The sequence below is a fragment of the Capra hircus genome, chromosome 3, assembly GCF_001704415.2.
Source record: "Capra hircus breed San Clemente chromosome 3, ASM170441v1, whole genome shotgun sequence".
NCBI classification, from domain to species: Eukaryota; Metazoa; Chordata; class Mammalia; order Artiodactyla; family Bovidae; genus Capra; species Capra hircus.
Window position 1 is genome coordinate 12684547 of NC_030810.1, and position 25865 is coordinate 12710411.

A 25865-nucleotide genomic window follows, 5' to 3' on the forward strand; every position below is an offset into this window, starting at 1 on the left:
ATCCAACCAATCCATTCTGAAGGAGATCAGCCCTGGGATTTCTTTGGAAGGAATGATGCTGAAACTCCAGTACTTTGGCCACCTCATGCGAAGAGTTGACTCATTGAAAAAGACTCTGATGCTGGGAGGGATTGGGGGCAGGAGGAGAAGGGGATGACAGAGGATGAGATGGCTGGATGGCATCACCAACTCGATGGACATGAGTTTGGGTGAACTCCGGGAGTTGGTGATGGACAGGGAGGCCTGGAGTGCTGCAGTTCGTGGGGTCGCAAAGAGTCGGACACGACTGAGAGGCTGAGCTGAACTGAACTGAACTATAGGAGGTTGTCCAAGGACAGCGTGCTTGGGACAGCTGGGTGGGGAGCATGCAGGGTGGACAAGCGTTCTGGCAAGGAGACAGTCCTGATCCTTGGACTAAGGCCCGGGCCGTGTGACCTTGCGCAAGTCACAGTCTCCCTCGTTCTCCCAGGCTCTCGCCAGGGTCTGCAGTGTTTTCCCTAGGGTTTTCCCGACGCTCCTCTAACTCGGGATTCATATTCTGCCTGGGGTGTTTGAGAAGGGGTCCGAAGGACGCGGGACCTGGGGCAAAGAAGGAAGATCTCTGAGGTAGGCAGAGAAGGTGAAGTCAGTAACGAGGGTACAGCGGGGAAGGAGGTCACTGGACAGAACTATCACAGACACTGCTTTCTTCCCCACCTTCCCCTCTGCTCCCATGCCTCCAGAGCCGTCGCTCAGACCTTCTCTTGGGCTGCGAAAGGAGAGCGGTCCTTTTCCCGCAGTGGGTTCCTCCATCGCTGCCCCACGCTGATAGGCGACACATCCTCCGCGAGCTGTCCGCTTGACTCAGACCCCGGCTCCTTGGCCCGGGATCTCTCAGCTCGGCCACTCTCAGTCTGGGTCCCCGTCCACTCCCCCCGCGGCTCGCGGCCACTTGGTCTACGCCGCCTGCATTCTCTGTGTGCTGGGCCCGCCCGCACTGCGGGGGAGAGGCGGGGAGCCGCCCACGCCGCTCTCGGCGTCGCCGTCTCCCTGGGACGCGCGCCGGCTGCGCGACGCGCGGGAGCCGGGCGGGCAGCCATGGCGCGGCGCGCGCGGAGGTAGCCCGGCGGGACGCAGGGAGCGCGGGGGCCGCCATGGCCCGGCGGCGGCGCCGCGCCTGCATCGCGCTGTTCTTGGTGCTGCTCTTCGCCTTCGGCACGCTCATGGGCCTCCGCACGCTCAAGGCTCCGGACGGACTCCCCGCGCTGGGCCCGGGCCTGGAGCTGGCGCCCTTTGAGCGACACCCGGAGGGGGCCCCCGCGCCGGCCGCCCGGGCGCCGGCCGCCCCCGCCGCGCCGCCGCCGCCGCCGCCCCGCACCGCGGGCCCGGGCAGCTCCCCAGGGCCGGCCCCAGCGGAGGCCGAACCCGCCCCGGGGCAGAGTCTGCGCGTCTACTCGGACCTGCACGCCTTCTACTACTCGTGGTACGGGAGTCCCGGGCGCGAAGGCCACTACATTCACTGGGACCACGTCATGGTGCCGCACTGGGACCCCAAGATCTCGGCCAGCTACCCCCGCGGCCGCCACAGCCCTCCTGATGACTTGGGCTCCAGCTTCTACCCGGAACTGGGGCCCTACAGCTCCCGGGACCCCGACGTGCTACGGGAGCACATGACCCAGCTGAAGGAAGCCGCCATCGGTGAGCTCCCCCCACCCCCATCGCTCGGGCCCCAGCCTCGCCCTTCTTCGTTCCCACACCCCAACTTCCACTGCTCCTATCACCGGGCCTTTGGGCCCCCTCACTCGGCCTGGCTTCTTACCCCTTCTCTTCCAGAACTCTAATTCCATGCTCACCAAGAGGCACCGCCCCCATCTCTTGTGTTCCGACCCCTCCACCTCTGACAACCACCCCTCACCTCCACTTCCCAATTCCAGGGCCCTTTCCGAGGGCGGAGCTGCTGGGAGGGTCAGTAGAAGGCGTTTGCACCAGGGCTGTCCCAGGGACAGTGAGGAGAGGAGGGCAGTCTTCATGTCTGTTGAGCTTCTAGGTTTGGGTAAGTGAGCCCTGGGTATTCTGGCCCGAAAGGATTCTGGAGTTCAAAGCAGTAGCACCTGGGATGGCCTCTGCTTTCACACCAGGGACAGGGTAGAGCCTCAGCCCTTCCTACTTTTTCTGGCAGCAGAAAGGAAAGTTTGCACATGTATGACAGACCCTGTTCTATTTGCAGTAAGGGGCCTGGGGGCTACTTCATCAGATGCTCTGCTTGGATAGAAGTCTATCTGTAGGCAGGCTGGGGTGGGGAAGCTGACATTTCAGATTTTGTCACTGAATTCTGCTGGATTTTACAGTACATTTCAATTTCTCTGGAAACGGTTAATGAGTGTGGAGGAGGGGGGAACTGAATGCCAGAGACAACGGTGGGATGTATTCACAAATACCACAGAGGCTGTCCCTCAGGACAGACAGAGGGTTGACAATTGAGGCAAATGTTATTTCCACAAGAAGGGTAAAATGACCTCTACTCAGGGCTCCTCTCCCTCAGAGATACTCCTCTCCTCCAGAGATAGGGCTGTGGATTCCTATCTTCCAGGTGGATGAGGCATTGTCCACCCATCCCCCTTTGTTTTACTACTTGCTAATGCAGGCCAAAGGCTGGCTGGGCTCTAAGGCTCCTTCCTGGCCTGGAACATTAGGGTTCCTGCAGCCATAGAGCTTCAGCACCTCAGGCGTGGACAGCTCCAGGGCTCCCTGCTCAGGGATCTGATCTGCAAGAAAAGAACCTGGCAGGAGCATCAGTCAATGGTTCATTCAGAAACCATTTGGCAGTTGGAGATGGTTTGTGAGGAAGCAAATCTCTGTTGTGAGGTATTGTGTGTCTCTGAAACATCCTCTGTGTTGTGTCTCAGGCGTCCTTGTTCTGTCCTGGTACCCACCTGGCATGGCTGATGATAACGGGGAACCCTCAGATGACCTGGTGCCTGCCATTCTGGACACCGCCCATCAGTACAACATCCAGGTGAGTCTCCAAGAAGAGGTCAAATGCTCTCTAGCCCATGCTGGAGATGTCCCTTCCTCCACCACAGGGATGGCGCCTCTTGGCATTAGTCCAGGTATGCATATACATAGTAAGTGTGATGCTGGGAGATAGGGATCTAATAAATACTGCCTGTGTCACTCTTTATTTTTTGAGTTCTGGAAAAAATACTTTGGGAAAAATAAATAGAGGATAAATGGGAGACTAAATATCACTTGGAAGAGAAGAGAAAGGCAAGGGAGAAACGGAAAGATATACTCAATTGAATGCACAGTTCCAGAGAATAGCAAGAAGAGATAAGAAAGCCTTCTTAGGTGAACAATGCAGAGAAATAGAGGAAAATGATAGAATGGGAAAGACTAGAGATCTCTTCAAGAAAACTGGAGATATCAAGAGAACATTTCATGCAAGGATGGGCATGATAAAGGACAGAAATGGTAAGGACCTAACAGAAGCAGAGGAGATTTTAAAAGATGGCAAGAAAACACAGAGAGACTATGAAAAAGTCTTAATGACTCAGATAATCACGATGATGTGGCCTCTCACAGAGAGCCAGACAGCCTGGAGGGTAAAGTCAAGCGGGCCTTGGGAAGCATCACTACGAACAAAGCTAGTGGAGGTGATGGAATTCCAGCTGAGCTATTTCAGATCCTAAAAGACAATGGTGTCAAAGTGCTGCACTCAGAATGCCAGCAAATTTGGAAAACTCAGCAGTGGCCACAAGACTGGAAAAAGTCAGTTTTCATTCCAATCCCAGAGAAGGGCAATACCAAAAAAATGTTCAAACTACCACACAATTATGCTCATTTCACAACTGAAGTGATTTAGCAGCAGCAGCAGCACATGCTAGCAAGGTATTTCTCAAAATACTTCAAGCCAGGCTTCAGCAGCACATGAACCGAGAACTTCCAGATGTGCAAGCTGGATTTAGAAAAGGCAGAGGAACCAGAGATCAAATTGCCAACATTCACTGGATCACGGAGAAAGCAAGGAATTCCACAAAAACATCTACTTGTGTTTCATTGACTATGCTAAAACCTTTGACTGTGTGGATCACAACAAACTGGAAAATTCTTAAAGAGATGGGAATACCAGACCACCTTACCTGTCACCTTGAGAAACCTGTATGCAGATCAAGAAGCAACAGTTAGAAGCATACATGGGACAATGGACTGGTTCAAAATTGGGAAAGAAGTATGTCAAGGCTGTATGTTGTCACCCTGCTTATTTAACTTCATGCAGAGTGCTTCCCTGCTGGCTCAGAGGTTAAAGCGTCTGCCTGCAATGCGGGAGACCTGGGTTTGATCCCTGAGTCGGGAAGATCCCCTGGGGAAGGAAATGGCAACCAACTCCAGTATTCTTGCCTGGAGAATCCCATGGACGGAGGAGGTTGGTGGGCTATAGTCCACGGGTTGCAAAGAGTCGGACATGACTGAGCGACTTCACCTCACCTCACCTCAGAGTGCATCATGTGAAATGCTGGGCTGGGTGAATCACAAGCTGGAATCAAGTGTGCTGGGAGAAATTGATATTTCTCAGATATACAGATGATATCACTCTAATGGCAGAAAGTGAAGAGGAACTAAAGAGCCTGTTGATGAGAGTGAAAGAGAAGAGTGAAAAGCTGGCTTAAACCTCAACATCCAAAAACTAAGATCATGGCATCTGATCCCATCACTTCATGACAAATAGAAGGGGAAAAAGTGAAAGCAGTGATGGATTTTATTTTATAGGGCTCCAAAATCTCTGCAGATGGTGACTGCAGCCATGAAATTAAAAGATGCTCGCTCCTTGGAAGGAAAGCCATGACAAACCTAGACAGAATATTAAAAAGCAGAGACATTACTTTGCTGACAAAGTTCTGGCTGGTCAAAGCTGATTTTTCCCATAGTCATGTACAGATGTGAGTGTCAGACCATAAAGAAGGCTAAGCACCAAAGAATTGATGCTTTCAAACTGTGGTGCTGGAGAAGACTCTTGAGAGACCCTTAGACTGCAAGATCAAACCAGATCAAACTTCTTTCCATAGTTTCAGGCAGCTAGTGCTGATCACTGGGAGCTGGCACATTAAGTTGAAATCTATTAGCTTGCAATAGCCCATCGGAATGATTCCTAAGGCTCTGCTGTGGGAGGTGGGGAAGCTTCTCACTCTTTTTTGGGCCTGAAGGGCAGTGATTGCTTTTATTTCCATTGTGCCCACCACTGCCAGGTCTCCTGAATGCTGCCTCTTCCTCAGGCCATGGCTGGAGCACAGGCTTCGTAGGTTTTGCCCCTGGACAGACGCTCACCTGACCAATGTCCCTTGTGTCTGTGGCAGGTGGCCTTCCACATCCAACCCTACAAGGGCCGAGATGACATCACTCTGCATGACAACATCAAGTACATTATTGACACGTAAGGCTCCAGGGCTTGGATTTGGGTGGGGATCAAAATGGGGGCAGGGATAGGTTTGGAGGTGTAGGCCAAGGGACCAAAGGGCAGAATGCCTGTGTCCCCAGCATCTAAAAAGAGTGAAACAGTACTGGGCTTGGGGACAGCAAGCTGGGATTGAATTCTGGTTCTGTGGTCTCCACTTTGTGATCAGAAGCAAGCCTCTTAAACTTTGAGCCTTGTGAGAGCTGTTTAGTCACTAAGTCGTGTCTGACTCTTTTGTAACCCATGGATCACAGCCTGCCGGGCTCCTGTTCATGGGATTCTCCAGGCAGGGATACTGGAGGGTTGCCATTTCCTTTTCCAGGGGATCTTCCTGACCCAGGGATCGAACCTGCATCTCTTGCATTGGCAGGCGAGTTCTTTACCATGGAGCCACCAGGGAAGCCTTTTGTGAGAGTTACATAAGCTAATATATGTGAAAAGTGGCTTGTAAATGGCTTGCGTCTATCATTCATTTATTCATTCAAAAAATATTTATCGAGTGCCCTCCAAGTGTCCAGGCACTGTCCCAAGTCCCAGTTGTTTAGCAATGTGTAGGGCTAGCAGAGTTTACAACCTAGTGTGTGTTTGGGGTACAGTGGACCAGACAGTAGTTATAGACAACGAAACAAATAGTCACCCATACTGTGAAAAAGTAATAACAGGGTAAAGCAGAGTAATGTGTTAAGAATGTGCTCAAGAAATGGCTTTAGAATGAGTGGTCAAGTGAGCTTCTCTAAGACATATGAGCCAGCACTTAAATGAGGAGTCAGCTGTGCAGAGATCTGGGACAGACAGAAAACCCCACGAAGAGGGCTGTCAGATGCAAAGGCCATTTGATGGGACAACTTTGACAGCAGCCAGTAGAGCTGGAATATAGAGCTAGATGGGGTCATAGCAGGAATGGAGGTGGGCAGGCCAGATCAAGTGGGTGGGGCTTTGGTGGTCTCAGTAAGGAGCAGTGAGATCTGATTCACACTTTAAAAAGAGACTGGATTAAGCACAGCCAAAAAATAAATAAGAGGCTGGATTATAGGGAGATGGAAGTAGGAGCCTGGAGACCAGTTACGTGGCTGTCCGTATAGTCCAGATGGAAGATGGTGGATGCTTGGCTTGGGGCAGGGATAAATGGTTGTAATTTGTTGTGTTAATCACTCAGACTCTTGGCAACCCCCCTGGACTGTAGCCTGCCAGGCTCCTCCGTCCACAGAATTCTCCAGGCAAGAATACTGGAATGGGTTGCCATTCCCTTCTCCAGGGGATCTTCCTGGCCCAGGGATCAAACCTGGGTTTCCCACATTGCAGGCAGATTCTTTACTGTCTGAGCTACCAGGGAAGTCCTGGGACAAGGAAGTGAGGCTTCAATAGAGGAATGACAAAGCTGGGGGGAGGGGGAGAACTGGGTTCTTGCTTAGAGGCATGATGAGTCCAACTGTGGAGTCCAGCTGGATCCAAAATTGTGCTTGGGCATCAGGAAAGTTCTCATCTGTGGCCAGTCCTCTGGGTGTGAGGGCTCCTTTCCTCTTAGGCTGCTGCCTCAGCCTTTTCTTCTTCTGCTCTTCAGGTATGGCTCCCATGACGCATTTTACCGCTATAAGAACAGCATGGGTAAGAGCCTCCCGCTCTTTTATATCTACGACTCCTACCTGACGTCCCCTGAGGCCTGGGCCCACCTCCTGACGCCAAACGGGCCCCACTCAATCCGCAACACCCCCTATGATGGGGTCTTCATAGCACTGCTGGTGGAGGAGGGCCACACCCATGACATCCTGGCTGCTGGATTTGACGGCATGTACACCTACTTCGCCTCCAACGGTTTCTCCTTCGGCTCCTCCCATCAGAACTGGAAAGCTGTGAAGAACTTTTGCGATGCCAACAACCTCATGTTCATTCCCAGCGTGGGGCCTGGCTACATTGACACCAGCATCAGGCCTTGGAACAACCACAATACGCGGAACAGAGTCAATGGCAAGTACTATGAGACGGCCCTGCAGGCAGCCCTGACTGTGAGGCCTGAGATCGTCTCTATCACCTCTTTCAACGAGTGGCATGAGGGCACCCAGATTGAGAAGGCCATTCCCAAGAAGACGCCGACTCGGCTGTATTTGGACTACCTGCCTCATCAGCCCAGCCTGTACCTGGAGCTGACGCGCCGCTGGGCGGAGCACTTCATCAAAGAGAAGGAGCAGTGGCTGATGTGAGGCGCCTTGAAGCCAGGGCGGGAGGAGCTGAATCCCAGCCTCTCTGGAAGATGGCACCACATGGGGCTCGACTGAGGTTATAGGCACTTGCTCCCGAGTCAGCAGCTAGGTGCTTCTGGGCCCATCAAGTCAGGGCCCATGGGGAACAGAGCTAGGTGGGTGTCCTGCAGGGATGGGAAAAGTAGAGGGTGTTCCGGAGTGGGAACCCCAGGGGCTGGCAGGGGACTGCACTAGCCCCAGGGAGCTCCACGTCGTCAGTCGGAAACTTTAAACAATTCCTTCTAGCTTGGAACTCAGCTGGCTGGTGTTGTGGAGTCACCAAGTCACTGCTCGTAGAAGGGTGTCAGGGCTCTGGGCCAGCAAGCACCTGCTTCTGTCAGCCTGCATCCTCCCCAGGCCTCCCTCCCTCATCGGCTGTCTTCCCCAAGTTAAGAAACCATACTGAAGACTTTATAAAAGGAAAAATTCTCGGTTTAAGCTCTTCCCAGTAGATTCCCAGACCTGATTATCAGGATATAATCCTGAGCATTCACACATTTATTCAACACACCCTTGGCAAGCACCTTACCACGTGCCAGCTGCTGGGGCAAAACCTGACCAGGAATGGTTCCTGTCTTCCTAAACTTGCAGGAGCCAGCTTTCCTTATTCCTTATTTGGTGTGGCCTTGTAGCTAGTGCCTCAGCACAGCTATGAGTATTTCCTTTTTTCAGCTTTGCCCATTGCTGGGAGTTCACTTCATTTTCCTCGAAGAAAACACCTCTGTGCTCCAGAGCTTTCACTTTCCTAGATGAGTATTTAGCTCCAGGAGAGGACTAGGACACCCCCCCTCCCCATTAGCTGCCTGAATTGAATGAGGCCCACTCACTAGAGCCGTTTTCAGTGCTACTGTGATTTGTATTAAATATGACGTGTTGTTCCTATTCTCCAGCCAGCTTTCCTTTTGCTCCCTTCAGGTTAACACACTCTGACCCCTCAGTCAGATTCTGTGATGAACTGACAAGTGGGATGGGCTGGCTACCACATTAACACAATGGAAAAGCCGAGTTTGCTTAAGAAATTAGTAGTTTCAACAGGACTTCTAGAGGGAATATTTAGCAAACCAAGGCTTATTTACAAACTAATATGCTAATTGCAGGGATCCTCAAAGCAGGCCCTGGGATACCCTCTTGGCAAGATTCTTAAGATCTACTTGAAAACATGCATTCGAAACCACTCAATTGAGTTTATGGACTTAAGACTGAATCCTAATTCTGAGAACTGGGATATGAGGGGGGAGGGGAGGAAGCGGGCCCTACTGGTCACCACAAGGACTCCCCAGTACCTGTTTAGTAACAGGTACTAAACCCCACCAATGGATGGGCATTGGGGCAGGCCTGGTCACTTTGCTGTGATTCAGTTGGGGAAAGAAACCAAGGCAGGCAGGGACAGGTGAAAAGGGCTGGATGGTGACCTGGAGTAATTTACAAGGGAGTGACAATGAGGCTTCATCTCACACATACACATTTTTAAAAACACTAAAAATACAGTCAGACCGGGGGGAAGGGGCAGTAATTCTCACACACTGCTGATGGTAATGCAACTTGATTCAGTTCTTTTGAAGGCTAACCTGTATCAAGAGCCATAAAAATGTCCATATACTTGGACCCAGTAATCCTACACCAAGGAAATAATTCAAAAGAAGAAAAATAAAACATTTACAAAGGTGTTTAATAGCAATCTTTTCTGTTAAAGAAAAAACAAAGTTCAAATGCCCAACAATAATTATGTTTAATACTTTATATATAAAGGCTGCAGAGTAGACACTGGATTTAAATAAAGGTATTACAGGTATAAGAAATTATTATTTGTATTATGAATAAATAAGAAAAAAGTGGCTAAAAAGAACAGCAGAGGTTTTCCAACATTCTTCAATAATTTGGACACCCCTTCCCAACCGAGCTTACTTCCCATCATTAGACAAAAATGATGACTCTGCCAGGCAATTACAGCACAGAACCAGCCCTGGTTCAGAGGAAGTAGTATTTGGCCTATGGCTCCACAGGTTTTATCCTAACCTGGATCCAACTTCAGAAGCACAAAGTACCTTTGGTCACTTGAGACTCTTAAAAAAGCATCAACTGATGCATTAGCTGATTTGGACCTTAAATGCCACTACCCACCAGAGAAGAGGCTCTCATTAGATTGCAAACTGGTTATTTATTTTTCAAAAATCAAAGGAAGAAGAAACCTGGCCCTCCTAGGAATGGACTTATTATAACCTCCCAAACCAGGTGTGAGGCTTAACCAGCAGCTTCTGAGTTCTGGTCTATACAGTTCAGAAAGAAACTCTGCCTTAAAAGGTCAGACTACTAACACTATAGCCCTAGCAGCCTCTGCAAATGAGGCTTTGCCAACTACCAGCGGTTGGACACATAGTGTCCAGCACCAGTCACTGGGCCTTCCCTCCTCCAGAGTGTCACAAGCAGGATCCATGTGAGGGGAGCAGCCCATACTCCTGGAGGATGGCTGAAGTACTTTCAAGGGCACTAAAGAGGAAATGGAGGACAAGTTAGGGTTTGACTTCTTAAAGCCCCAAGCCCACCAGAGTCTGGAGATCAGGGACCTCTAAACTCTGTAATATGCTCTGTTCATCAAACCCATGATGGACCCTTTGAATCCTGAAAAAGCCAGCACACAAACGCTAGCAAACTTAGTTCCACTCCACCCACCACCTCTCCAAACTTCCCACCCTACTCAGGGCAAGATAGGAGGGACAACCTTTTTTTTTCTCTCCTGGTCAAGGCACTTTTGTAAATTGCATTTCACAACCCCCGCTCAAATCCTACCCCTGTGCCACAGGAAAAAAAAAAAAAAGAGACTCACCAACCAGGACGAATGATGCCAAACTTTCCAGGCACAGACAAGTCAACCACAGTTGAGCCTAGTCGACACTCTGGGCTCTGGCCGTCCCCAATTGGTCCCCCATCAATGATCAAGGACAAGTGAGGCCACAGGTCCTGGAATTCCTGAGAAGAGGGAGAGGCATCTGCAATGTCACACCACACACATGGCATATATGCAGAGGCCACACAGCTCTAAAGCAGCAGGCATCTTCCTCTAAGCAGGGGAAGGAAACTCGGGGTCAGCTGTAACAAAGACACTGCATTTGTACCCAGGATACCGCATCCTATGAGCTTTGGAGCTCCCCACGTTAGCACCCCAAGGAACACCGATTGAGAGCTTAAAGACAATCTTACTATGGCAAGAAGAAATTCCACACACTGCTTCAGTTTGGGAGGGAGGAGTAAAATGACTGGAAACCTCGGTGGGAATCCAAAGCTATAGGCTCTACTGTTGACTTTCCACCAAACTCTGTGTGACTGTATGCAAGTTATTTTATCCAGGGCTATAAAAGGGCTGGACTGGATGGTCACTAAGGGTCCCTCCAGCCCTACTCCTCTAATGCTGACTCTCAGCAGAACTCTGATCAGGGTAGCAAAGAGAAAACAGGTAGACTCAGTAAGTGCATGCCATTGGCACTCAATCCCTGGGCTGTGGAAAGGAGTTTCCCAAACCAGGTGTGAGGCTTAACCAGTAGCTTCTGAGTTCTGGTCTATACAGTTCAGAAAGAAACTCTGCCTTAAAAGGTCAAACTACTAACACTATAGCCCTAGTTAAACGACCTAGCTTGTGGCAGAGCTAAGAGAACAGAGAAAGGAGTCCCTGGGATAAGTGACTTAACTTTTCAGTCTTCTGCTGGGGGTGGGGTGTGGGGGGGCGGTGGAGGAAAAAACATGCTATGATGTCTATTATTGTTAAAAAGACACTATGGGAAAAAAAAATCAATTCTCCCCCTTGATTCTCCAACTTTAAAACTTTTCTGAGGTTATTCTGGATTTCTCCCACCCCTGCCAAATGGGCACACTTCCTACTATTAAACCAAAAGGGTGGCTTTCCTGCCAGGCAATTCCAGTGAACCATCATCATCCGCCCCCACCCGCCCTGCTCAAAGGAAACTGTGGCCTGGCTGATGTTTCTGCAGGGAGGACTGGGTTTACTCTCACCTCAACATTCAGAGGGCTGGACTGGGAGCTGAGGTTGGCACTGGTGAGAGCGAGTGGCCCCCCAAACACCTGGGCCAAGTCCTGCATGAAGGTGTGGTCAGGAATCCGGATGCCTACAAGCTATGAGGCAAGAAGAAAGGGGTCATAAAAAGGTTGGAAGGGGTGGGGAATGGGCCTGGCATGGATCCTAGCGAAAGCCAATGGCAGGACACAAGAGAAAATCTGACTCACAGGAGTGAAAGGATTCAGGTCCTTGTTGAGCTCCTCTGAGCGTTCCATCACCAGGGTCACCGGTCCTGGCAACAGGTCCTTCAGGAGCTCCTCAGGTACTCTCACGTGGCAGTACCTGGGAAACAAAGGGGGCGCAAATCCAATTAAATGAAAGGTACTTCTGGTCCTATTCCAGAACCTAGGAAGATCTAGGAAAGGTGACCTGAGGGACTACAATGGGATCCGCCTGTCTTCCCTTTTCACCCTCAAGAGCTTGAGCAGAAGGCAGGGCTTCAGAGGCGCACCCCAGGCTTGGATCCCACAGGTCTCTGGTCTGGGAGACTACAACAGCTGCACTGCTACCGCGCTCCGAGTTTTCTTCAAAGTACTCCCTCGGTTAATTTAAGCTACCGTGCTCCCCCTCCTTTTTTCTTAAGCCGCAGGAGTACCCCCACCCCAGTATCACAAAAAACGCCAGGAGAATAGGGCCTTCTGCCTCTTTCAGCGCCGAGTCCCCGATCACGTTCAAGGCCTGGCAGACACGAAGTGCTCCATACACATTTCCAGTTCCGGATTCTTGGGTGAGCCTGGACAAGCCCCTCCCGCTCTCTGCGCCTCAGTCTCCCAAGCCTGTCACCGGAAACCCCTCCCGCGGTGCCGCCCTCAGCGGGGCCGGGTCGGGGCGGCCTCACCTGTAGACGTCGGCCACGCGGCCCAGGCATACGGCCAGCGGCTTGGTCTCGCTGCGGCCCTTGATACGGTACACGGCGCCCAGTGCTTCCGAGCAGCTCGCCGAGCAGGCCAGGCCGTACAGCGTATCGGTGGGGACGGCCACCACGGCGCCTGCGCGCAGCTCGGCCACGGCGGCCCGCAGCGCCTCGGTCCAGCCGCCGCGCTCCGGGTTTGCGGCCCGCACGGCCCCGCTTCCCGGGAGCCGCAACAGCCGGGCTCCCGGCGTCGGGCTTGGCGGGCGAAGGAGGCGCCCTCTCCGGACTGAGCCCGCCGGCCCCTCGCTCAACCCCATGCTGGCAGCCACCGCGGCCCTCAGCGCCCTGCACGGGCGTGCCGGAGACATCCGCCCAGGCCCGCTTCCGGGAGGAAGTGACGCGTCCAGTGATCTTCCGGTCCAGGAGGCTCGGCCCCACCCCCGCGCCGGGCAACTTAAAGGGACCGCGACCCCCAAGAGGATTGAAGGAGACCGGTGGGGACGGGGCGGGGCGCTGCTTTGCGGAGTCCTAGCGCAGTGCTGGGGGCCGGGGGGTGGGGGCTGCCGAAAGGGGGGCGGTGGTCGGGCCGCGCAGGCAGAGATGGAATGGGGCCCGGGTTCAGACTGGTCACGGGGGTGAGAGGGGGCCCGTCGGGGCGGGGGGAAGGGGTTCTGACCCGGCGCAAGCGCCGGCCCTGACCGTCTGTCTCGCTCTCTCCGGGACAGGGAGGCTGCCGGCGTGGACCGTGGGAAGGCGGGGCTGGGGCTCGGCGGGAGGCCACTCCCGCAGCCTCCCCGGGATGAGCGCGCCCAGCAGCTGCTGGACGCCGTGGAGCAGCGGCAGCGGCAGCTCCTGGACACCATCGCCGCCTGCGAGGAGATGCTGCGGCAGCTGGGCCGCCGGCGCCCGGAGCCGGCTGGTAGCGGGGTCAGTGCCCACCCCGGGCTGGGCCTGGGAGGTGGGGACTGCCCACTGGCCGCACTTGCTAAGCCCTGCCTTCCCCTGGAGGGTGGACGAGTGTCCCCACCGCTTTACCCCCTACTGCCTCTCATCTGGACGAGAGGCTTTGAAAAAGTTAAGTGCTATCCATGTGCCAAATGGCCATCTCTTTGGGGGCCTGATCCAAGGCCTTTCCTCCCAACCTCACTTTTTCTTTTTTTTTTCCCTGTTCCAATCAGAATGTCTCAGCCAAACCTGGAGCGCCCTCCCAGCCAGCTGTCTCCTCCAGAGGTGGCTTTCCAAAGGATGCTAGCGATGGAGCTGCGGAGCCCTGACCATCCCTGAGCCTGGCGTCCTATCTTCTCTCCCTCCCTGGGGCTGGTGGCTGGACTTTGAACAACTCCCTTTCAATAAAGGGGCCAGTCTTCACTGGCAATGGCTGGTATTTGGCTGTCAGCCTGGGGAGGCAGCTCTGCTAGCAGCTGGGTTCGCTCCCACTTCATCCTGGCTGAAGGCAGTGCTGAGCTCTGAAATGTAGCCGACAAATATACCCAGTCTGATTACCCAGATTTGGGCAGACCAGCAGTGCTCGCCGGAATTATCTGGCCTGCTTTGGGGGATCCAGGTGGTGTTACATGTCCATTTCATGCTTTGGGGGCTCCTAGCCCCACAAAACACTTTTAGCAGAGCCTTTATTAAAAGGAATCCTGCAGACTCTCCTGGTGACCGACCTTTCCTTTCTGTCCCCTCTAAAAACTCTGACTGGCGAGTGGGGAAGTGGTTGAAAACTGTCAGCCATGGGTAGGGTTGGGAAGAAATGCCACAGATACTACCAGATTTAAATAAGCATTTAATTAGGATTTCATTAGTATTTAATATTGCTTTTTTCAATTCCAAAAAGTTAAATTTTCACTTCTTAGCAGATATTTTAAAGTACAATATTAAGTTTATACAAAATGAGCAATTAAGCAAACACCATTATTTCACATTCTTCAAAAATACAAATTCATATTTATTCTTTTTTGGGTTTAGAGGTTTCTTCCTTTGGAAGTACTGAACCTGTAACGTTTTCATATCGCTCAGTGGAAGTCCGTTGTTCCCATGTTTCACAAATAAATTTGGTAGGCTTTTACATAATCCAAATAAAACTATTTGGGATTTTAAAAAACTTTCAACCAAGACCTCTGGCCAATGACTAGTGTGTGTCAAAAAAAAAAGGTTGTCGTGGGTCTTGCCTCTCCTGGCCAGAAAATCTGAGCCAGAGATTCAGCAAAACCCTGTTTCCAGCCACCTTCCCCAAACAGGAACTAGGAGTTTACAGGGAAAAAGAACAGCCACCTTGAATTCCGACCTCCCACCCCCATATTCTCCAAAACACAACAAAGGATGTAGACTGTTGAGTCAAACAGCGCCCTGGGGAGGCCTGAGGACACAGGGGAAAAGGGCAAGAGAGGCCTCTTGGACTTGGCACCACTATGAGGATAACAAGGATATTGCAGAAAACACCCCTGGGTTTGGTGAAGAAAAGATTTTATGAAAAATTTCCCCGTAAGAAAAAGAGTAGAAACTGCATTGAGCTGAGAAACTGACATGACATCACCCAATTTGGGGCCCAGCAAGCACACCACCAAAAGGGCAGTGTGTGGTTTTAAACTTTGCTTCCAGTAAAAAAAGCTTGTACTATGTACACATTGACATAAAGATCCAGTTGAATTTGCATTTTTCAGTGCAGACTGAGAAGCCCTCTCTTGAACAGGAGTAACAGAAATGCCCAAACAGTGATCATCAGCTTCCCCAAAAGGTGTGCGAAGAAACATGGGACCCCTTCTCTTGCCTCCCAACACATGCAAGAGAAAAGAGGCTAAACTGACGACCAATCAGAAATATGCTTAATTCAGTTTTGTTGCCTCTCCCTTCCCCAATATTTAGGAATGGTCAATTTCTGATCTATGTCATAGCAGAACAATTTGCATATGATCTATGGAAATCTTTCTGCTTTGGCTGAAGTATGTTTTAAAACTTCTCTATTCGTTAGCAGCCTGAAAACTGAAGATAAAATGGGAGGGGAGAGGAGTGAGAGGGAAGGAAGAAAGTTCATAAAGTAGATTATTAACAGCTTTGTTTACTGGATTCAATGAGGGCTGGAGGCTTTTGTTTAAAGAGCCTACAGGATGGCTAGGGTTGTGACCCCCACCACCTTCCCCAAACATATTTCTGATTGGTGGGGTAGAAAAACTATAAACTCATTAGCAATACTGTTGCAGTTCCACAATCAATGATTTCAGTGACTCTGGAGAAGCCTTTAGGATTAAGGACAATGGACCTGATTACAAATGTAAAAGTCTAGAAAGCGCCAGGTATCTACCTAGGAACAACCGGTTTCTTCCTTTCAGGCATCACTGTGTAACGGTGAAGGGGGAAAGATGGCAAAGGGCCAAGCAAAAGTGATGAAAAAGGGCCTCAACAGTCAGCAGAAGAAAACAGGACCCGCAGCAGTTCTTCAGAGGGCCTGAGGGGGTGCCCTTGGGCACACAGGGAAGGCTTGCATAGATTGAGCAGTTGCTGAGAATGCATAATAGTGTGTCCCTATGCACAGTCTCATAGCACAGGGCTGACAGAGTGGAAAAGCGCGGCCAGGCCAGGGTCACATGGGACAAGGACCGTCAAGCTACACATATTGCACCAAGGTAAGTGCTTTTCTTGTCACACCTCAATTTAACTTTTTTTCTGAGCAAAAAATAAAACTTTGTGGAAAGTATATATATGTATATATATACACACACAAAAGAAATTGCAGCAATTGAGTTAAAGATAAAATAACCTAAAGTGCTTTTTTAAAAAATTATTTCTTTAATATACCAATATGAGGTTCTGCAAACCCGTCCCTTTGGACACATTCAGCATTATACAAAATCTCTCAGAAAAACCCACCCGCCCATTATCCCCGTCAGTCTGCTGCCTTGACCCTGAAAGTAAAACTCTCCAGTCTATTAACTCTCCAGAGATGGTGAAAAGAAGTCCCTTTCTTCTACCCAGAGCAGTCTTCCACACCTTAAGGCCCCTCCTGGGCTTTGTACCATGATCTCCTTCTAAAGGGGGGATGGGGTGGGGTGGGATGGGGTGGGGTGGGGTGAGGTGGGGTGGGGTGAGGTGGGATTCAATGAGTGACACCAATTCCTGTCATCAAACTACTGATGCCCCCAAGAGGCTGGCCAAACTGCCGGGAAAGGTAGGGCCACTTTCCCTCGATGCCTCCCTCACCTACCTGGGAAGGGCCAAATTCACTAAGGCAATTTGGTGGTACTGGCCGAAGTTTGCAGCCACCTGCCAAGCCCACAAACCCCCAAATTCCCCAGGCTGACTAGCGCCCTATAAAGGGGCAGTCTAACTGGAGATGCCAGTGGGAGCAGAAAGCCTCAGTCTACGGGGGGCTATGATTAAGGTCACCGTGGGAAGAAAAGAGGCGTGATTTTACCTGCTGCAAGTCTGCACACCTTCCCTAACTTCACCCTAGGATTGTTCCTGGGTTTGAAAACCACTCTTCATGAAGGCTCTTTGTGGCTCCATTTTCAGCGGCCCTCTCTTCTCCAAGGCCCTTGGCACTAGAGACCAGGCTGATACAAGGGGGGAAGGGTGGGGAAGAGTGCTAGAAGAGGAAGGATATGAGAGGCTGCCTACCCTGTGGAGTAAACCTGCTCTTCACAACCACTCACTAGCATTTTAAGCACATCCCTGATGTTTTCAAAGCCCCCCTGTAATCAGTTGCCCTCAAAAGGCAGATACTGCAATTAGAAAAATCTGTCAGCCTAAAACTCGGCTTCTTCATCACCCTCAACCTTAGGAGAGCGGAAAAGTCACTGACCTGGGCAGACCCAACACAAGCACAGCAGTGGGGAAGCAATATTTCAACCATGGGCACATCCGACGGCCTTCGCTGGGCTCCTGTTTTCCACCTCAGCTCCCAGGAGCCACATCGCAGGTGAGCCTAGGGTGCGCGCATGGGGAGGTCTCTTGGGACCCCACCATGCTGCTCTTTCTCAGAAGGTGTAGAGAAAACAGCCAGGGACCTACCACAAAGCTTCCCATGAGCTCAAGGCTGAGTGACAGCCAAGGACAACCCATACTCAATTTTTCATCTTCCCTGTTTTCCAGGGAGATGAACCCACTGCGGTAACAGAAGGTTCCTCCTGCCTTATCAACTTCAGCTGACGTCAGTGATCACCCAGAACCCACCAGTTTTTTGGACAGGAGAATGCAAAGGGTCAAAAAAGAAACAGATTCTCCTGACTAGACCCCAGGAGAGAGAAACCACCAGCTGCTTGTAGTAAAGCCCACTTTTCTTCACGGCAGTCACATTTACCACCTATGCCCTCTCGTTTGAATCTGTCCCTAAACATCCTGTTAAAAGTGGGGCCCCTGCCTCCCAGGTAAATGATTACTCTAGATACTGTCTCGGCGGGCCCTGAGGAATGGTGCAGGGAACAGGAGGGTGACAGATGCAGATTTCGTCACCTTAGGGAGTGAAACAGGAAGGCAGAATTACGGCTGCTTTCTGCCTGACATCATCGACTCAGCAGGGCAGCTTTGTGTGTGGCACCCTGCTCCTCACTCATGGCAGGGACGAGGCCCTTGGGAGGCAGAGGCCTCGTCAGACCTTGGGCCACACCTAGTTTCTGAGTTCAGTGAGTGTGGGGAGCACTCGTGACTACATTAATATAGCCAGTTAAGAGAAACTTTCCATTTTAGTGTGGATTGTATTTTATGTTTTAAGAGGCAATGACTGACTCGGAGCCAAAGGCAGAGAGATGGATATAATTCTATACACAAATAAAAAAAATTTTTCCCTATAATACAACTTAATGAAACATTCCAAATGAGATAACTTATTGCAACATTTCAGGCTTTTTGGTGGAAGGGGAATTTTTTGTTTTACCCTGAGTAGAAGATCATCGCTTTTTTTTTTTTCTTTTTTCTTTTTGTTTAGAAATCATATGACTAAGCCGAGCAAGTCACATCCTTCTTTGCATTGTACTAGGCTGTATGCAAAATCCAGAGGGGTGAGAGGCAGAGATGGGGGGGCGGGTCAGGGGGCAACCAAAAGCCTGGCTGGAACCCAGAACCAGGATACCTGGCCGGCCGATGACATGCCAACCGAACATCACTCCCATCAAGCCGCACCTTCTCCTGATCAGCAAAATGCAGCTCTTCTGCTCCGAGGAAGAAGATACCATTCAAGGAAGGCAGACCACCAGCCAGCAGCTGGCCATAAACCACATGTCCACTCTAGGACAAAACAGTGATGTTCCCCAAGAAAAATTCATCACTGTGATCTGCAAGCCCTGGCAACCAGCAGAGAGAGAAGCAAGAACCCAGAGCAAACAGTATGATCACACTGATAGAGCCTGCTCTGCACAGGTGTCAGGGACAGTCCCCACAGCCTGGGACCAGGATTTTGGACACCCATTTGTGATGCTGCTGGCTGCAGGGTGACATCAGCCATTGTCACCCTCAGCTCCACCATCACCAACCACAGACCACAAAACCACCTCGCCTGATCCTTGTCCAGCTCACGGCTGTCTGACCTGCCTTTGCCACTTGACTCTTGGATGGAGGGCCTGGCCTTGCAAGCAAGCTTCAGCCTCAAAAGACACACAGGGCAACGCAACATCCGACACACTGAACTCCACTGCCCCGACTACAAAGACCCCAGTGCAAGTGATGGGCAGCATCAGATTGATGGAAACCACACCCTTTCATTTAGAATTTTTATGCATACGAGTAACCTTAATTTCCAAGTTCACATGACAATAAGCAAAAGTGACATACAGTGCAGCCAAACAGTTCATTTATAACTTAGCTTTTTTTTGTGTTTTTGTTTTGTTTCTTCCAAAGATCAGTTCATTAAAAATGGATGCTCCTGGGATACGAATAAAGAAAATACGTCTGAAAGGTGAGGATTTCAAACAGTAGACGTCTTCATCCTTCAAATTGCTGACCCCCATGATGTTAGGCATCACACACCTCCTGCTTCCTGCTCGGCCTGTTCCAGGAGGGGAGCACAGGCGGGCCTTTCACTTGGAGAAACTGCTGGTCAGGCCCATCTCTTCCTCTTCCTGCAGTAGTGCTTCAATGGGAATCAGGTTGGAAGTGGTGTCCAGGCTCTGGAGGGACAGAAACTCTGACATATCTATGGCACGGAGCGGCTCTGTCTGCGGGTCTGAAGGAGTCACTGCCGGTCTGCTTTGCTCGCAGGAAGAGGGGGCAGCGGAGGAGGCTGACAGGGGGATCGGGGGTGGGGAGAAAGTCTGCGGTGGCAGCTTCAGGCTGGGCCCGTCAGGAGGCTGGGCGCTCAGCGTGGGAGGGGGCGGGGAAGGACAGCCCTTCCCCCTGCTGGCCGCCCGCTCCTTGGCAGAGTCCCGGCACGCGCACTGACACTGACAGGCCTCCTCTTGTTTGATGATGATCACAGGAACACTGAGGCCGATCTGCTGTACAGCACTCCCTGTGAGAGAGGCGAGAGAGACTGCTCTTCAGGTCGCCGCAGGGCCAGGGCAAGGGCAAGAGGACGGGAGGGTGTGAGACCAGCTGAGCACCGCAGAGGCAGAACGATGGGGAGGGTTGGATGCCATGCTCCGGGTTTTGTTCTGCTTTAAACTGGACTGCGTTCTTCCTCAAGTAAGAAGCCTCTGACACTCGCCATCCCCTCCAAGACAGAAAAGCCACACACCATCTAAATGCACCTGATTCTCCTAGCTTCATCTCTGGCCACTCTCCCAGGCACCCACCATGCCAGCCACAGTGGACGCCTCTCTCTCTCCCTGCACGTTCTTCAAAGCTCTGGGCTCAAGAGCTCATCCTTCTGCCTCAATTCTTCTGGAGAACTCATCTCTGAGTTCATTCCCCTCCTCTGCCAGTGCCTCCAGGCGGTGTTTGCAGCAGGCTTATACCTTAGGGCTGGCCTGAGGGCATTGCCATGTGCAGAGCTGGTCCACACTGCTCCAGCCCTGCCTGCCCCAGAGGCTCTGACCTCCTTTAGGACATCCCGCTCAACTTTGCAGCCATGATCTCTGACACACTTGTGCACACATTCCTCCTCTTTTGCATATGTCTGTTGTGCACAAGCACACTCTGAATTCAGACAAGCTTTGTGTGTCTCAAAAGAGCTAGAGACCACAGGGCAAGAGAACAGGTGGGGGGCGAGGCCTGTCTGAGAACTAGTGCTTTGGCGTTGCCACAAACTCACTGATGCCTTTGGGGAATCGTTTCATCTTTCAGGGCCTAAGTTTTCTAATGTATAAAAGAAAGAGTTTGAGAAAAAGGACCCTTTAGCTTTATAGGAGTTTCTGACCCAGATGCTATTTCTTCATTACTGTAATTAGAAAAGAGTCCAGTGAATTAATAACTTCTCTCTTTAGCATTAACTATGATTCAGACTTTTTTCTGGCTATATTAAAGGCTACATGTAAAAGGGAAAGAACCATTACTAGTTAAAGAATGTTGTGGTATTTATGCTATAAGTGCAGTAACTTTCAGTAGCTGTAAGAATATGAAATACTCTGATAGAAAAATAATACGTAATAAATGTAATTTAAAAGAAATTAAAATCCAGGGCAAAGCAAGATTAACTAACTGTGCCTCAGGGGGCCCAGAGAGTTGACTTCCACTTACAGCTAACACAGAATTACGTACCTGTGCTACTGGCTACTGGTACTGCAGTGGTAAAAAACACCTTCTCAACTTTAGATGCTTGCTGCTGGGGGGAAAAAAAAAATCACATTTATGGCTACTCAAATATGATACATCCCCAAGGACATGAAGCCTCCCCAATTGTAACAGTCATCCATGAGGACAGAAAACCCTCCGTGTTCAGGGATTTTTGCACTGAGCAATGTTTTCTTTGTGCTCTGACATGAGGTCACCACACTGCTGGACATTCAGTGCTAACAGTGTAGCCGTCTTTGTCCCCTACTCCTTGGCTGTCTCCCAGCTGCTTAATCCAGTAGGTTCTATGTGCACAAAGGCCCCTCCAAGGTTGCTTTCCTCAAGTGGACGGTCTTCTCAGGGGGAGCCTGAGGGCTAGTTTCCCCTCTAAGTTCTCTACTCCCTGCTGACTCCCAAAGTTCTTTTTATACCCCTTGAGGACTAAGCTGCATGCTAAGGACAGGCCAAGACTTCCTCTCATAGGCAGAAGACCTATGAAGGCCCTAGGCAGTATGGTGTAAGCTGCACCGGATGGTGCTCAAGGGTGAGCCCTGGACTTAGCCTCACCAGGATTCAAGTTCAAGCTTGGTCACTTATTAGTTGTTGATGTCATGCAAGTAATTTAACCTCTTAGTCTTGGTTTCCTCACCTGTAAAAACTAGGATGACAACCCAAAGACTCTCCCAAAGGCCCCAAAAGGATGAAATGAGATGATGCATGTGAAGCCTGAGGCACACCATGGGGATTCAGCAAATACTAGCTGTACATATGATTACTAAGTAGGACCATCAAGGTGTGCCCAGAAATCACTCCTCACTTTAGCACACTTCCTATTCAACTGGCTATAGGGTTTTTGCTTTCTCCAATTCATATTAAAAAGGGGTTTATCTTTCGTCCTTTTAAGGAAATTAAAAAGTGCCTCTAGGATGAGTCTAGGAGGAATATGAACACTCTGGCTAAGTTATAGGGGAAGACATTATGAAACAATCATGGAGGAATGAGACTCAGTACAAATACATGAAAATGAGCGTGTGCTTGGTCACTTCAGTCGTGTCCGACTCTTTGCGACCCTATGGACCGTAGCCTCTGTCCATGGGGATTCTCCAGGCAAGAATACTGGAGTGGGTTGCCATGCCTGCCTGCACGGGATCTTCCCAACCTAGGGATCGAACCCAGGTCTCCCACCTTGCAGGCGGATTCTTTACTGTCTGAGCCACCAGGGAAGCCCACAGGAAAATGAACTGGATGGAAAAAGAATAAGCTGTTTCATGCAGTTCCCTAGGGCAGCACAGGTCCAGAGAGCAGAGATAAAGAAACTGCATGGAGGCATGTGGCTGCCAGAGGGGAGGAGAGAAACAGGCGAGGGGAAGAAAGAACTGTGAAAGGCCAGTTGCAAAACACACGCGTCATGGGTATGAAAGGTACAGTGTGGAGAATATAGGCAATAAGCATGTGAATCTCTGGATGGTGACGTGTGTGGTAGTGTCACATATGATGACCAGACGTATCGTGGTGATCACTTCGAAATGTACAGAAATATCACTGTGTTGTCTAACGGGAACAGAGGCAGGTCCGTGGTACTTCAAAACAAACAAACCAACAGACTCACTGAAAGATCAGTTTTGTGCTTACAGGAGGCAGGCCGGGTGGGGAGAGGGGGAGCTGGCTGAAAGCAGTGAAGAGCCAGACCTCCAGTTAAGAGATAAAGTACTAGGGGCACAGGCACAATGCGATGGGCACAATTAACACTGCTGTATGTTATGTATGAAAGCTCTTTAAGCAGTGAGTCCTGAAAGTCCTCACACACACACATTTTTTTCTGTATCCTTAAGTTTTTATCTATCATGTGATGATGGATGCTCACTAAACGTGTGTCAAATTATTATGCTGTGCACCTCAAACTTGTACTCTGCTATCTATCAATTATATCTCAATAAAACTGGAAGAAAATAGAAAAAAAATGATCATAAATGAGACAGTAGGATCATTTTCTGTATACAGCCCTCAGCAAATATAAGAACAGTAAAAATAATGGGAAAAAGTTTTTTTTTTTGGCCGTGTTGTGTAGCATGCGGGATCTTAGTTCCCCAACCAGGGGTTGCCCTTTGCAGTGAAAGTGCAGAGCCTTCACCACTGGACTGCCTGAGAAGTCCCTGAAAATAATTTTAAATAATGAAAACAATAGTGACAACCAAAAAACCAAACCACCTGGAGGCAGGTTGGATCACAATGCTGAAGAGGCTGTTCCAGGGACTCTGGCCATCTGAAACTGGAACTAGGGTGCCTCCAGAGGTGGTGGCGCCCATCCCATTTATGGAACTTGAGTGCTCTTGCCATTTAGCTCCAACCTGCCTTTCTGGTTGTTTGGCAGCATCATACATCCACCCAGACCTACTCCTGCTCCGTGCAGCCTTTCCTCCACCTAATTCCTGCTCACAGCTCAAGAAGGCTCACCTGGCCCGTATGGCCACCCAATAAGCCTTTAGTCTCTGAACCCCTCATCTGGCAGCACAATCAGGAGCACGGATTCTGGGACTGGTCTGCCTAGGCTTTGCATTTATAAGCTGTGTGACCTTGGACTAGTCACCACTTAACTTCTCTGGGTCTCAGCTCTCCATTGATAAAATCACATCTACTTCCTAAGATTGCTGTGATTAAAATACTTAACATGGGGTGGGGGTGACATCTAGAGATACAAACATATACAGATGTTAATAATCATTTATCAATATTAATTCACTTACAATAAATGTATCACATTGATACAAGCTGTTAATAATGAGGGAAACTAGGCTGGGGGTGGGCAGGGAGCAGGAAGTGGATGGAAGTTCTTACTATTTGTTTGATAAAAACAAAAAAATATATATAATCTAAAAATAAGGTCCCTAAGGTAATGACTGGCACGTTAGACCCTCAATTTTAATAAGTGCTTAGTTAGCACAGGAAGCCCATACATACAAGAAGGGCTCAAAAAGTCACAGCTATTGTTACTTTTTATTACCATTATTTTTATTATTTGACACTTTATCTACTGGTAGCGTTAACTTTCTTCTAGGTATTTTAGCCTCTTTAACTAGAATATAAGCTTTTATCAAAAAGAAATTTTTTTTTTTTTTTTTTCATTTTTCCAGATTTCCAAGAGTATCCTGTGTGGTATCTGGCTCTCAAAATATACTGAGTTGAACAACCACGTCATTTCCTTAGCCATTGAGACCATACACTTGGGTAGAAAATGGCTCTACGATGGATTCTGGGAGCACAGATTACTTCTGACTTGGCCACTGTGGTCTGTTTCCATCTGATGAGGTCCCATCAGTCCCTCAGCCCAGGATGGACTCTGCCTTGGAGAACATTCTCGGGCTCTCCTGTCAGAATTGACAGAATCAGACCGCAGCTGAAATACCTAGGTAAATCTGAAAATTGTTTCTCTGGCCCTCTATTATAGGTATTGACCGCAACATTCCGGGACTCACACTGCTCGATTATGGGGGAAATGACTGGTAGAGTGATGTGTTTTGGGGTAGAAACGACAGCCATTTTCCTTTTTTGAAGTAAAGGCCTCTGAACATGTCACCCACAGAAATACACTTCACCCACTGGATCCCTTTCCACATCATACTTACAATTTGCTCTTGAGTTTGCGGTGTGCTGGTGGTACCATTTAGTATCCACTGTAAGTTCTGCTCCCCCATGACTAGGCTGGGCTGCAGGATAGCTGCGCTGGGAGTCGGGGTGATGGTTAGAGTGGGATTACTAGTTAGGACAGAGTTGGCATCCAGGGGCAGAGTCTGGACCATGGCTGGCAGGGGCTCAGTAGTACTTTGTGTTTGGGGTGGTGCTGCCATGGCGGATGCCACTGCCGCTGCTGATGCCAAGGCCCCAGCAACAACAGAGAGTCCTGGTACGATGGGCTGCGGTGCCTGGAGGTGCGGAAGAAACTCTTGATGATTAGCAGCAAACTGCGCGCTGTGGGCAACAGGCACTTCTGGAGGTTGTAAGAGAGCAGGGGGGTTGCCAAATGCAGCTTGCTGGGAACCAGTTCCTAGGGAGGGAGCAGGCAGAGGAGCAGATGGTGCTGAGGCTGGTAGTAGAGGCTGGGGTGGCTCGGAGATGCCAGGCTGCAGTATAAGTGGAAGAGATAAAGATGCTGAATGTCTTGTGGATGGCGGAACATCACTGACTGACTCCGCATCACCATTAAAACTTTCAATCAAGGCAGCTGGCAAGAAAAAGAAATAGAAATATAGATACACATTCCAACCCTTATATAAGCCACAAAAACAGTCTCTATGGGCTACAACAAAGACAGCTGAAGTCTGCTAGAGATGATTCCTTCACTGCAGACAGGCTGGCTCTCTGCTTTTCACATAATGACCCCTCTGGTCAAAGTACCAGGCTTTACCATCAACCTCACTCTCTAAACGCGAAGACCTAGTATGGATCTAACCATAAAAAATGTGTGTCCTGTGGCTTTTGTGGAAAAGAGGTTAGACATTCTTTTCTGGGCACATGACCACTAAACACACTTTTTAACTACTGTGACGCTTCAGGGACATATTTTCATTCAAACACAATTTGATCTACATATCTGAAGTTTGGTTTGTGGATTCTATCCACTCATGAATAGGGTGTCACATC

The 25865-nt window shown here is 50.0% G+C and overlaps 3 protein-coding genes across 5 annotated transcripts in view; 1 reads left to right on the plus strand and 2 right to left on the minus strand.

The window, feature by feature from the left end:
• On the plus strand, nucleotides 1050-9584 carry MANEAL (mannosidase endo-alpha like). 2 transcript variants are annotated; one of them, XM_005678678.3, is made up of 4 exons: nucleotides 1050-1677; nucleotides 2886-2995; nucleotides 5331-5407; nucleotides 6990-8839. In XM_005678678.3, exons 1-4 carry the CDS (start codon nucleotides 1134-1136, stop codon nucleotides 7624-7626), a joined length of 1368 nt encoding a protein of 455 aa, XP_005678735.3. In that variant the 5' UTR covers nucleotides 1050-1133; the 3' UTR covers nucleotides 7627-8839. The 2 variants fall into 2 exon arrangements, with proteins under 2 accessions (XP_005678735.3, XP_017897376.1); XM_018041887.1 differs by lacking the exons at nucleotides 1050-1677; nucleotides 5331-5407 and having other exon boundaries at nucleotides 2925-2995; nucleotides 6990-9584.
• YRDC (yrdC N6-threonylcarbamoyltransferase domain containing) lies at nucleotides 9316-13070 on the minus strand. Its single transcript, XM_018041898.1, has 5 exons — nucleotides 12573-13070; nucleotides 11902-12016; nucleotides 11671-11790; nucleotides 10490-10632; nucleotides 9316-10152 (listed from the first exon to the last, which is right to left on the minus strand). Exons 1-5 carry the CDS (start codon nucleotides 12953-12955, stop codon nucleotides 10083-10085), a joined length of 831 nt encoding a protein of 276 aa, XP_017897387.1. The 5' UTR covers nucleotides 12956-13070; the 3' UTR covers nucleotides 9316-10082.
• MTF1 (metal regulatory transcription factor 1) overlaps nucleotides 14177-25865 on the minus strand; it is a 46072-nt gene continuing 34383 nt past the window's right edge. Inside the window, exons 9-11 of one of the 2 annotated variants that reach the window (XM_018041871.1) lie at nucleotides 24851-25446; nucleotides 21216-21276; nucleotides 14177-20028 (exon numbers count right to left, since the gene is read on the minus strand). In XM_018041871.1, coding sequence (XP_017897360.1) covers nucleotides 19598-20028; nucleotides 21216-21276; nucleotides 24851-25446 — 1088 coding nt within the window. In that variant the 3' untranslated portion in view covers nucleotides 14177-19597. Of the gene's footprint in view, nucleotides 20029-21215; nucleotides 21280-24850; nucleotides 25447-25865 lie in introns of both variants that reach the window. The other variant, XM_018041862.1, reaches the window with a different exon arrangement.

Coding starts and splice junctions, on each gene's coding strand:
- MANEAL (XM_005678678.3), top strand. CDS start 1,134: ATGGCCCGGCGGCGGCGCCGCGCCTGCATCGCGCTGTTCTTGGTGCTG. Junction 1,678..2,885: donor GCTGAAGGAAGCCGCCATCG/GTGAGCTCCCCC, acceptor GTTGTGTCTCAG/GCGTCCTTGTTCTGTCCTGG. Junction 2,996..5,330: donor CCCATCAGTACAACATCCAG/GTGAGTCTCCAA, acceptor TGTCTGTGGCAG/GTGGCCTTCCACATCCAACC.
- YRDC (XM_018041898.1), bottom strand. CDS start 12,955: ATGTCTCCGGCACGCCCGTGCAGGGCGCTGAGGGCCGCGGTGGCTGCC. Junction 12,017..12,572: donor CGCGTGGCCGACGTCTACAG/GTGAGGCCGCCC, acceptor TTTGTTTCCCAG/GTACTGCCACGTGAGAGTAC. Junction 10,633..11,670: donor CCAGCCCTCTGAATGTTGAG/GTGAGAGTAAAC, acceptor CCCTCTTCTCAG/GAATTCCAGGACCTGTGGCC.